The sequence below is a fragment of the Acipenser ruthenus genome, chromosome 8, assembly GCF_902713425.1.
Source record: "Acipenser ruthenus chromosome 8, fAciRut3.2 maternal haplotype, whole genome shotgun sequence".
Taxonomy (NCBI): domain Eukaryota; kingdom Metazoa; phylum Chordata; class Actinopteri; order Acipenseriformes; family Acipenseridae; genus Acipenser; species Acipenser ruthenus.
Window position 1 is genome coordinate 38,897,833 of NC_081196.1, and position 12,920 is coordinate 38,910,752.

The 12,920-nt window shown below is 37.6% G+C and overlaps 1 protein-coding gene across 1 annotated transcript; it reads left to right on the forward strand.

The window, feature by feature from the left end:
* The first annotated feature begins 624 nt into the window (after positions 1-624).
* On the forward strand, positions 625-8,930 carry LOC117406577 (dynein light chain Tctex-type 3). The gene is made up of 5 exons (XM_034010696.3): positions 625-776; positions 1,508-1,549; positions 1,683-1,806; positions 2,031-2,108; positions 7,099-8,930. Exons 1-5 carry the CDS (start codon positions 750-752, stop codon positions 7,173-7,175), a joined length of 348 nt encoding a protein of 115 aa, XP_033866587.1. The 5' UTR covers positions 625-749; the 3' UTR covers positions 7,176-8,930.
* The last annotated feature ends 3,990 nt before the right edge of the window (positions 8,931-12,920 follow it).

Consider the following 12,920-nt stretch of genomic DNA (forward strand, 5'->3'; position numbering starts at 1 on the left):
ATGAATGAATGGTTAAACAGTATGTGCTTTCGAGAATGTAGCATTGTTTTTTAATCGTATCCACTAAACTGAATTACAGCGTAATTACTAGACTACAGTAGCACAGCACTATTTCTATTAGTTTAGCGTGCAAATGTTTTGGGTTGGTTCCCCCTGGCGTTCAAATGAAGTAATGTCAACACTGATTTAATGGTTGTTTTTCTATCTAGACCCATCTATGCAAGTACACTGTATTTACATTGTAACAGAATGTAACGTACATAAACAAAATATGAAATCTATATTAGACGGCAAATGAGTATAAGAAAGTCTAAAATGATTAAATGCACTTATAGATACTACTTTGTATTTCTCGACTTGGTTTCATTGTGTTTCTATTTGAACGATCAAAATGTACACAGTACTGGGTTCATATTAACTGTATAGTGATGTAACAACATAGGGTTTATATTAACTGGATGGTGATGTAACAACATAGGGTTTATATTAACTGTATAGTGATGTAACAACATATACATTCATCTTCCTTCAACCTTTCCGAACAGCCACTGTAATATAGTCACCCTAACACTAGACGGCGACACAGCAGGACATCGATCCTAGTGTGACGCGATGTATCCTCTTGCTTTACAGTTGCTGGTCAAACAGTTCCCCGAGTAGCAGCTAAACAGGAACACTGACCGACTGCTGTTAGGAAGTGTGGGAGGGAAGGGATTGCATCTGTAACAAAATATTACGTTTTTCCAACAATGGAGGACTACCAACCTAACGATGAGGTATTACTCTATTAAAATTAAAAAGTAATGTTTTATCACGCGATAATTAGTAGGTGCTGGGGATATCTCAATAAATCTATATCTTAATAAATAAATAATGTGTAAAAAATAATGTAATTGTATGTAAAAATAATGTGATATCTTGTAACAATTGTAAGTCGCCCTGGATAAGGGCGTCTGCTAAGAAATAAATAATAATAAAAAATAAGAAATATAGTAAACCTATTAATTATCGTGTCCTCTGTGAAAAGAAAAACATACAAACAAAAACAAAACAAAACCCTTCGCGGTTCAATTTTATTAACACGTCTGAAGTATGTTGGGTTTAAAAATTATATAAATTAGTTAAAAACAGTAAAGTCAGAAAAAATCCGCTGGATAGCTGCCTGATTGATTGTATGTTGCAGGCTCCATCGTATGGGTGTGGTTGTGGAGACACGTCTGAGGCTGTTGTGTTCGTGATGTCAAACTAACATTAACTCTGTGACAGGTTTAGTTATACTTCTATGCTCAACTGTTAGACAATGGTTGAAGAAAGTTACAGATCTAAGTTTATTCAACCCTCTACTCTGTGTTCTTGGTTAGAACAGTAAAACAATTATCACATTTTTAGTATGTCTGTTATATTAAGTCAGTATTTAACAAGAAAAGGCTTCGAATTTCCCAAAGAGACTTAGAAATGAGGAATTTAAACCAACAAGTCTAAAATTATGCCTTATTTATATCTCAAGGTTTCCTTTAATGCAGATGAAGCCAGCAACTACGTGAAAGAGGTATGTACAGTGTTTTTGATTTGGTCTTGTGTGTGTGTGTCTTGCTGTACAGACTAATATTGGTTCACCATTTATTTTTTTGAACATGAAACATATTCTGTGTAAATTGAAACTCACGTCATCTTATTCTCAGTGCATTGAAAGTATCATTGGCGGGGTGGACTACAATCAAAACAAAGTGAACCAGTGGACAGCCAGTATTGTGGAACACTCTCTAACGCAGCTTGTTAAACAAGGGAAACCTTTTAAATACATTGGTGAGTACCTTGAGGGACTTTATGGAGTCGGACTAAGTGTTAATCAACAACACTAACTGCTCTATTATAAGTTGCACCTCTGTGTTCTGCTGAAATACCTTCAGGGTTAACCAAAAACAAATTAGAATATGTTACTGTACATGTTTAAGATTGTTTGTCATTTACTGAATTCTGTATTTATCTCGGTGCATCGTTATTAATCAGCAATATTGTGTGAATTGCAGTAAACTGTGCTGTAATGCAGAAGAGTGGGGCTGGTCTACACACAGCCAATTCCTGTTATTGGGACACCACTACGGATGGTAAGACATTGTTACTGATTCCAATTGGAATTGACTTTGAGGATACAGTCTTTGCATTAACCTGCTTGAGTGCCTGTTCAGAGAATAACATTGCTTGGGGAGCTAGGAGTAGGTCCAGTCTGGCTTCAGGGATGCTTGCAGCTATTCATTTGTTATTCTGCCCAGCAGGAGTTTCTGAAGATCATATTATGCAGAGCTTTAATCTACTAATGGGATTCAAAGGAATCAAAAGGGATAAGAGATGTAAATGCTATGTGGCAGGGAATTTAATGTGTAAATCTTATTATTTCTTTGACTATCCTTGTGTTAAAAAAAAAAAAAAAAAAAAAAAAAAAAGAACTCAAATAAGTAGGTGTTGCTGAAATAACTCCATGTCCAAGTTTACATGTTTAATTTAGCAGTCGTTTTTTTCTTCACAATTGTTTCCCATGATTAACAATATATTTAGTGTTCCACATTTCCAGTTTATTCTGAATTTTACCGAACAATTACAGGATTTTTTTTTTTTATCTGAATGTCGGTTTTTACTGATTTATACCAGATTTTTGTCTACTATTCAATATCTTCCCGGTACTATTTTCTAGGAAATACACAATATTTTGATTAAAATGCTGTTTCATTTTGACTCCGACATTGTAATAAGCAGCCCTGCATTGCATCATAGTCTACAGCAGGTACGTTTAGATGTCAGAGGATCAAGTAACGTTCAGACGTTACACATTGGTTCTCTATTCACAAACACATTCACCTGATTCTGTTGCCCAATCAAAGTCTGATTACTGTGGCAATTGTTGGGCGTAGTAACCACTATCTTGATCAAAAACTATATTGAAATACTTACACGAAAATATCATATTTTTAGTGGATGAGGAATGGGGAGAAAACTTAAATCAGTTTATGAATATTCAAAAGAAAATTAATGTTTTGAAGTATACAAAAAGCAAAAATAGCAGAAGTGGGTCAGATGAGGAAGAATACGCATAGCACTGCAAATACTGCTGCATTGAGGTAAATGTTCGCGCTGACAGAATAAAAGAACGTACTGTAAAATAAGCGACACATTAAACTAAAACAAGAAAGTGAACTGAGAAACAAGCAATTCATTTATGTAGCTTTTACACATGCTTTAATAAAAGAGAGCACACGGCTGTTAATGAGTTTGCCAGAGCTAGGGATGTCAGGGTATCAAATTTTGATGGTATGGTAACTGTCAAACAATATACTACGGTTATCGTCGTACAGCGGTATAATGTCATTTTTTTGTAATCTGTTTTTAAATGGCTATTTAAAGAAATACACTCGTCAAGTCATTTTTTTAACAAGAAAAATAACATTAATGTTTTAAAACAAATACAACACACTGGTACTACAGTTCTATCAGGCACTACCTAACTGGAAGTAGTGTTCACTCCAGCTCACACAGCTAAATAATGCTGCTTTTTTTATTTCAAATTACTGTGGAGAAACACCTAAATATTAACATTTCTGGAACGATAGGGGGTAAGGTTGTGATCACTGCAACTAAATACCCTCTTCATCTTTATCAGTTTGGACGGCATCCTATTAGTTAAGAGAAGCAAAGTGTTACCTAGCAATAGCCTATCGAGTGGGTTTTAAGACATGCAGTGCCCGCCCACTGATCTCTCAGGAGAATGCAAAACTTAATGATGAAAAGACGGCACTTGCAATTTTTTTTTTTTTCATTGACTGCATGTTAACAGCAACGAACACAAAGGAAAGAAGAAAAGTTAAGGTGGGTATGACACCGTTTCAAAGTTAAGTGGCATCTAGGGGACTTTTTTTTTTAAATGGGAATAAAATTGTATTCATTTTTGAATACATAAAACCAAAATCCCTGCAACACTATCAACTTGAGGAGACGGCAACATCTTTACAATACCGTTTAAAATAAAAAATACAAATACCTGTAGCATCTCAGACTTGGTTATATAGTAGTAAACAGACTTTTTGATTCTCTGCATTGGTGTGTGCGTACTGTGTTTCTCTTGACCGATACGATAGATAATAGCTAATGTTACTTCTTTGGTTTGGTAAATTAATAGGAAGGCAGTGATGAAAAGTTACAGTGCCTTGTTCTTGCTGATATTTTCGAGTATTTGTGTTTAATTTACTGACAATCACGTTTGCCAGCGATCATTGTTTAGTAGGGCGGTTTGTATTAAATATGATGTCACTTATTTAATAGCCTACAATCTCATGCATGGCAGTTTTCAGAACTTGATGTCAGTGTTTATTAGTTAGTTCTAATGAACACAGTGGCTCACCAATGGACAAATGGTAAATAAAAAGACGCACCCATATCACTTTAAACCGTATGAACTCGGTAATCATGGTATAGAAAAATGGTTGCATTTTCAAACCCGTGGCAGTTTATACCACGGCTTACCGTAAAACCGGTAAGCCGTGACATCCCTAGTCGGAGCTCTGCGCTTTGCTGGACAGCCACTGTTTATTGCAGAGAGATGTGTATTGGTGACTCTGCGGCAGTACTGTCCATCAGCTAAGACACTGCCTGGTGATGTTTTTAGTTGGTAAACTTATGGAACGCATTGATGGAAATGTCCAGTGTGATTTTTGATGCGTCTCCCGATGGCTTGCACCGTCCAGTTCTGTCAATTTTCTTTTCTTTTTATGATTTCAAAGCGAATAAACCTGGCTTGTTTTGTGCTGATGTCATTTTCATTCATACCTTCTGTAGATACTATTTCCCTCAGCACAGCGATTGCCCAAATGTTCACAAAGTACCAGCTAACTTGGGAAAATGTGGCCTCGACTTGCACAGATTCTGCTTCATCATACATGCCAGGGACATTAAACTTAACACTAGAAGCTCCAAACCGGTCATTTTAACCGGTAGCTTTTTAAACAGCTGTAATATGATAATGAAAGACAAACAATCGTATAAAACTCAGGAGTTTTATTTATGAACATCAAATCAAACATTTGATAGCAGAAACACCATATTTAAATGGAAAACAACCTTTTTTTCTCAAAAGAAGCGGTACAAAACAAGACAAACTTAAAACATAAGTAAAATAAACATTTCACTAGTAACTGTTTTGTAATGGGTCTCTGTACATAATTGTAAAACTTGTAAAACATTTTATTTGTTTGGAAAAATAACATCAAAGGGTATTTTTTTCGAAAATAGTATATAATGCACTACTTCAGAACATAAATAACTATAATACAATAAACTATTTACATAACATATTTATTCAGCCTACATGCCTGGCTGCTTTCTAACCTGTACGGTCCACACACAATACACGCTTCTCCACTTTTCCTGAGCATTTACCGCACACTGCCCTTCCACAACCGGCGCAGACATCCAAAGTTTTGTTGTCGTTGCATTTTGCAACCTGGCACTTGCGTGTGGGTGCAGTGGCTGCAGCACTGCCAGAAGGGGCATCTGTCTCTGCCCTTTTCTGATCCGTATGTGTTTGCTGAAGCTCCATAGCTAACTGCAAGATGAAGTCACTCCTGTTGCATTTTTCCCTGGTACATTCCTTATACGCATTGATGGCTGCCAGGTCCAAAATGTTATAAAATACAGCCACAGGCCACCGATGAGATCCGCCTTTGACTGAATACTGTCGTGCCATCTGGTCCAGCACATCCACACCGAACTTTGTGGCATTGTAGTATTCCACTTTCTCAGGCTTATTTTTGCCATCAGGCTTTTTTTTGCCTTGTGCATAGAGCTGAGAATGAACCTGCAGTGCTATACACAGGAGGGTACCTATGACTCAGAGGCGTGTTTTTCAAGCACTCAAAGAATGTAGACAGGTGAATGCCACTTGATCACGGGACTGATTGTATTGAAAAGGACAGGCAGAATATTAGGCTATATTTGATAAATAAATATGTATTGAAATAACCGGTTAAAATGACCGGTTTTGGCGCCTCTAGGTAAGCGTGCTTATAATTATCAGTTTGTTGAATATGTGACTCAAGTGCTTATGTACATATATTTAGGAAAAGTCATGAACGGGAATGCGCATTACATTCTGGAACGCAGAGTAATTTAAATTTTAAAACCCAAAACGGTCAAATAGAAGCGCCAAGCCGGTCAAGTGTTAATCAGAAACCAGAACTGCTACGCATCATATTCCACATGTAAAGTGTGTCTACTGAGATTTTTTTCTCTGATTTCTACCAATGTTTCAAACTATTTTTTTATGGATTTTATCACTATTTTAATATATGTAAAATAAACTCTGAAAAATTCCCGGGAATTTTTTTAAAGATAAAAACCAAAGATGCGGAACAATAAATATATTATATCAAGAAGTTAATCAACATCATCTTGAGTTTACTATTAAGGAGATACAGAACATGATATGTGTTGGTTTATTTGCTTTAAATAACATTTGTTACTAACTGTTGCTTTCTTTTGCAGTCTGTCTCATTGTAGTAGTTTTATTTTACAATAAATCAGTGTCAGCAGTAGCCAGGGTCAATGCAGATTTTACTGAGAATTTCTTTTGGCTGCTAAGAGCATGCCTCCACGACAAAGACATTTTGTTGTGATGATGGTGAGATTGTGTTTAGGATTAGATTAGACTGAGGAGCGGTCTAACTGACCTATACCTAAGATCTTGTGATGACAGTGAAAAAATTAATAACCTGTAACTCTGCCTTTTTCATTCCCCCTATTATGTTCAAATCATACACAAACATTCAGATCAATACTAAAAGGCATTCAACAGATATAAACATCACAAGATTTCACAGAAACAAACAACCAAACAAGAAAAAAAAAAACAGTAGGGCTGTGCACTGCGCATGCAGCTTACACATAAAAATCTATTAAATGGATAAAGGTATTATTTTGTTTTAGCTACGTCAGTAAGACAGCCTACACAAGGAAGTAACAATCCGGAGTTGTTAAAAACCAAATAAATAAACATACTATGCTCTGTAAACAGGAATAATTTGAACACCTATTTATTTGTGTTTTCAACAGGAAACTGCACAGTAAGGTGGGAGAATCGGACCATGTATTGTGTCGTATGTGTTTTTGCAGTTGCTGTCACCCTGTAGCTGTTTTGAAAGCTGGACATGAACACACACTCACACACAGAGACACACCAAAGCCTTGACGATCTAATGCTGTTTTTGACATTGAGTGTAATAACGCAAGGACTTAAAATGAGTTGTTAATGAACACACAGGTGTGCACTGTTCTAGAACCATGCACCCAAGCTACAGGGAGGGGTATTTGAATGGCTGCTTTAGTAGAAAATGGATGGAAGGGTTGAATGTCACAATAAAGGGGCTATGTTTTTTGATAAGGATTTGTTAGTGAACACGCAGGTATGCACTGTTCTGGAATCCCAAGCTACTAAATGACTCTTTACCCATTATTTTATTTATTTAGTGATATTCTGTGATGAAAGCACTCTAACACAGGGGCCTCTTGTTCAGGGGCAGCTGGTTTTACCAGATATTTCTTATGATGTCTTGGTACTGTCTTAAGTTCAGCATAGAAACCCAAACATTTTTTTGTTTTTTTTTGGGGGGGGGGAGGCTTGTGTCTCTTAAGTGGTGCTGAGTGACTTCCATGGTATCAGCCAGTCAATAGTAGTGTACAATAACAAAACCAAAGCTAGTCATTTTATTATTACCATTTTCTTTACAAAAATGTCTTATTTAATTATTAAAGCGCAGCATTATTATTATTAAGATCCTGAAACAGCAAATTCAAATACCCCTTCATGACAAAGGACAACATTGTTAAATTGTGTGTGGTCATTTTTCAGATTTCACAGTCCTGTGCATTCTGTTTAGATTATGCGTACAATGTTTACGGTTTTAAACCTGAACCAAGTATTTGCAGCTGCTTGACATCTTTTACACAGGCTTCATATCTGCAGTGTAGTTTGCAGGTGATTATATATATTTTTAAACTTTTTTGTTAACTGAAATAAGATTGCATATTAAGAAATTATTTTGGCTACCACCTAGATCTTTTTTTTGTTTTGTTTCTGACACAATCCAGCAGCAATGTGTTTATGATCCACAAGACGGTGGTATTGTAGTTTAGGAAACAACACCGCCCACCCAACATCAGAGAAGAAACGCTCCAGTAACATCAGTGTGTTGTCTTTTATGTAATGTGCAAATGTATTCCACATATTACAAATATGATTTTTAAATGTTATAAGTTCATAAGTATGAAGTACATTATTTCACAGTTTAAGAGAAATCAGTTTGGTTAAAGTGAGAATAAATTCTGCATTGTTTTATTGGAGGCGATGCAGGTGATTGTATGCAGCCATGTAATAATGTGTGTGAACAGCAGGGGGCTGTCTTACACATACACATGCTTTAATATTGAACCATGAACTTTCTTCTAGCAGACCTGGGAGAAATAGCTATAATAGAGACTTTGTAAGTACCTCTGCAGTCTTGGTTAACCAACTCAATATATAAATTGATTTGATGAGTAAATAAAACAGAACGTTATAATGTAACTCATTTTAATAATGTTATGTGAATTTGCAGTAATTTATCATTTCACCGGCAGCTTGTATTAACTGGATATGTTAATTCTTACACTTAGTTGAAATAAACTGGTTTGTGGTATTATTATATTCTCTGTGATGCATTTAATGAATTTATTTGTAAACACTGCAAAAATATGTAAGTTATATTCAGGATTGTGATAGCTTGCTGTTTTACATTGAAGAAACTGTAAAACTGGATAACATGAAATGTCTCTTTAATAGTGTGATCAGCTGTGTATTACTGAGTATATATGTCTCACTGTTAATAAAAGGTAATAATCATACCATATACTATGGTACTGACATTTATTTAAAGTACTGTACATCAAGTTGTGTTTTAACTATTTTGTATATGTATGTATGAAAAAAAAGGAAAAACATAAATCATAAACTTATGACGGTCAAGCCAATCGTCTACCACACTCACTGAACTTGCCAGGGAAGCCTCCACTGGAACTCATCAGAGGCATGGCCGATAGGGTTCGCTGAATCACCAGGTGATTTTCCTCCTCAGCCTATGGGTGTGCAAAAGGCCAATGCAGAGCTTCCAAGGCGAGCCCTCAGCCAAGATAAGCCTTTACTTATTATAAGTTGCTTATTACAAGTTTTTTACATTAAAATATGCTGCAGGCTGTTGTACTAGAATATACCACAATACAAGCATATTGGTTAAATCACAGATACAGTAAAGTGCAGTAAAGAATAAAACCATTATAAGCACATCCAGAGTAAAAACAGTAAACTGTAAAATATTTAACTTTGTGGATACTTCAGTTTCCTTTCTCCAAACTGTAAATCCAGTGCCTCCCAAATAAGTTTGTTTTTGGAACCAGTAGATCGGAGCATTGACTGCTATGTCCACTTCTACCCTTGTTTTAGTATTAAGCTATGAGACTACAGAACGTTATTTTGAGATGCATTTAACAAAAAAGGGGAACGATGTTTTAAAATGTGATGTTTCACTTGACCTGTTGCAATAAATGGATTGGGAGTTTTTTCATGGGTCATTCTGGTAAACTGTTTCTTCACGCATTTCTGTAAGTATTGAGTAACACAGAAAATGCCAACAGAGGAACTGTCAGAGCTACCATATGTACTGAGAAAACAGGATAGTAAGAGGTTACTGAGGTACGTTAGCCTTTCTTCAATTTAAACTCTATAGGCGTATTTTGGAGGACGATATCCGGGGCTCCAGTCTGCTTTCCCTGTCAATCATCTCCTATTTCCTATTTAAGTCTGAATCTCACACAGCTCACTGTCTAGTGTTTTCAGTTAGTTTTCTCATCTAGTGTTTTTGCTTTCTAGCAATCGCTCAGACTCTGTCAAAGGTGCTTAAACTTTCTCTTGCCTTGCCGTAAACATCTATTGCAAAGCTTTGTTTGTCTTTTCCTACGCCTGCAAACAACTTCAAGCAAGTGCCTCTCCCTGACTTTTCTTTCAAGATTGACACATCAACAAGATTCTGAAAGCTATTTTCATAAATGTATTTTCTTCTCCATAGCAGTCCAGTGTTAAAGCAGCCTCACAGCAATGCATTCTACATCTCTCCCGAAAGCAGCCTCATCTTTGGCTCCATCTAAATCACCTTAACACTTAAAGACCAACATCGACGTCCTATCCAAATTCTGGTTGGCAGACAATTGTGCAACAACCTCCTGCAATCTCAAGGAGGCACTTCATGCAACTTAAATTTGCTCATATCTCACAAGTTTCTTTTCACACACTTCAGCAGATCTCTGCTCTCTATTGCAGGCCATTGTTTACTTCCTCAGATCTCTGCACTGTTCAGCAGATCCCGCCCTCTACTGTTAATTGCTCCTCACTACAGCAAATCTCGGCTCCCTCTTCAGATCCGCTCACTATTGCAGCATGCAAACGTTGTTTTAGTTCACTGTTTAAATCTGCAACTGCCCTCCTCCAGAGCTTCCAATGCTCCAGCATTCCTCCAATACTTGGGTCATGGAAGCCATTTCCGCAGTCAAGGCTAATGCTAATCCTCGTCTAATCAAAAAATATGTGGCACTTGACTTCCTCAGCAATCTAGTCATATGTCTGCTCATCCTCTCAAATACTACAATAGTTAATACATGGTAAGAGATGTGGTACGAGACTGAAAATCTGTCTTGATTATGAGTTAAGGAGTTCCACTATTAGGGGAATGACTGGAAACCCAAATCTCTGAATGTGAGTTCACCTTTTCCATTCCAAGCAGACATGATGGTAGCAAACCGCTGATCGATCCTGTATTAACTAACACATAGGATGGTTGGCATCTCATCTCTCTGCCCTTGTTTCCAGAATCGGGCGCAAAGGCCACTGAGCTTTCTCAGCAGTCGATTTCATAGATTCGTTCAGCTCCAGCCGCCACCTCAGCCCTCGTCAAACTCTGCAATGCCAACATCTGCTGTTCAATTCAATACAACACTCTCCAACCTTCTGCAATCTGCTCGTCACTACATAACTACAGCCTTAGCCCCAGCGACCAATTCATCGTACACCACTGGATGGAAAACATTTACAACTTTCTGCATTCAAAACCAAATACATACCATCCCGTTTAATGAGCAATGGATTCTAGCCTCCATCGCCCATGCAAGGGATTCTCTTCACTTAGCCCCCACTACTATTAAAGCCTACATCTCCGGAATTCAGCATTTCTACCGCTCAACTCCGTCGCTTCCCCAACACTCCTATCCATCCCATCAGTCCGCTTGAGCTCCCCCCTGCTACTCCATCCTGGCTCCCTATATCAATACATATCCTTCACTCTTTAATCTCTACCCTCAGAAAAGGCTGCTCCTGTCCATTCAATGGCCATGGATTCCTCAGATGCTCCGAGTTTATTGTCTCATCAGCTTCTACCTTCCCAGCGGCAGGATAGGAGCAGCAACCTCAGTAGCCAGCGCTAACATCAATGTCCACCTAATCAAGAGTATGGGGTGCTGGACTTCACCAGCAGTAGATACATACATTTGCCCATCTCCCACCAACATTGGCACAGCCCATCGGAAAGTAGTTAGCATGCCCGGAGCAGGGCTGCCTGACTGCCAGGGCTACCAGAGGTTTTTCCCCTTTTAGAAGGGGTTGTTTTCCTCTCCACTGAGCAGCAGGTAAACACATAAACTATTACACACTAACCCTTCTAACCCCTCTGTTTGTCTCGTATGTCATTTCATCCTTGAATCTAAGGTATGCATTGGCACGTGCTCTGTTGTCTGTCTCACGGTGAGGTTCTGCTGGGAGCCGGGGGTCCATTCTTTGGGGGGTAAGTGAGCCTCACTTCCCCAACCTTAGGTCAAGCTGCACTTCCTCCACATGAGTCAGATACTACCATAGAATCAACCTGCTTTAATACTACCATAGAATCAACCCGCACCATCTACAGAACCTCATGTTACGTATACATAAAAAAACAACACTTCATATTAGCTGCTCATGCATAATTTACCTCGAGTTGTTGTGATCACAAGTTTTTGAAGATTCTGATCAATGTGAATTAAAGATTGCTAAATGACAAGCTTGGTTTCTTCTCACCCAAACTAAGCTGTATTAATAACAGTCAAAGTTGTTATAATAGTGGAAAACACTAGGGGAGGCTTTGAGTAAATTGTCGATGCTCATAACATCGATATATATTGTAACTCCTGAATGTGTCTAAGACTTTTGCACAGCAGTGTACATATCCCTGCCACGACTGTAAATTCTAAATTTGAAGTATGACAAAAAGGTGAGGATAATGTCTGCTTAAAACTGCTTTCAAGCCTGTAATACCAGATTTCAGCAGGCTTTTTTAGATGTAGCAAAGCAGTAAATACTAAAAAAACACAGAAAAAAATGTGTAATAATAATAGTATCTATTTTTATATAGCGCCTTTCATAGTGGACCACCATCACAAAGTGCTTTACAGAGGTAGGCTGTGAACATTATATGCAGAGTGACTTACAACAGGACATTGATTTAACATCTCATCCGCAGGAGCACAAAGAGGTTAAGTAACTTGCTCAGGGTCACACAGTGAGTCAGTCGGTGGCAGGGTGGGATTTGAGCCAATGATCTTCTGGTTACAAGCCCTGGACTTTAACCACTGGACCACACTGCCTCCTAGAGATTATACATTGTTTATGAGTAGGTTTGGTGGAGTGTACAACCAGTGCAGGGGTGTTTAGTCTAATTACAAATCTATTAAAATCCCATATTACAATTAAGCCTTCATGAATTATTTAATCTTAACGTATCCAGTTCCTTGTAATCTAAATTAATGCAATTAAATCCATGCCC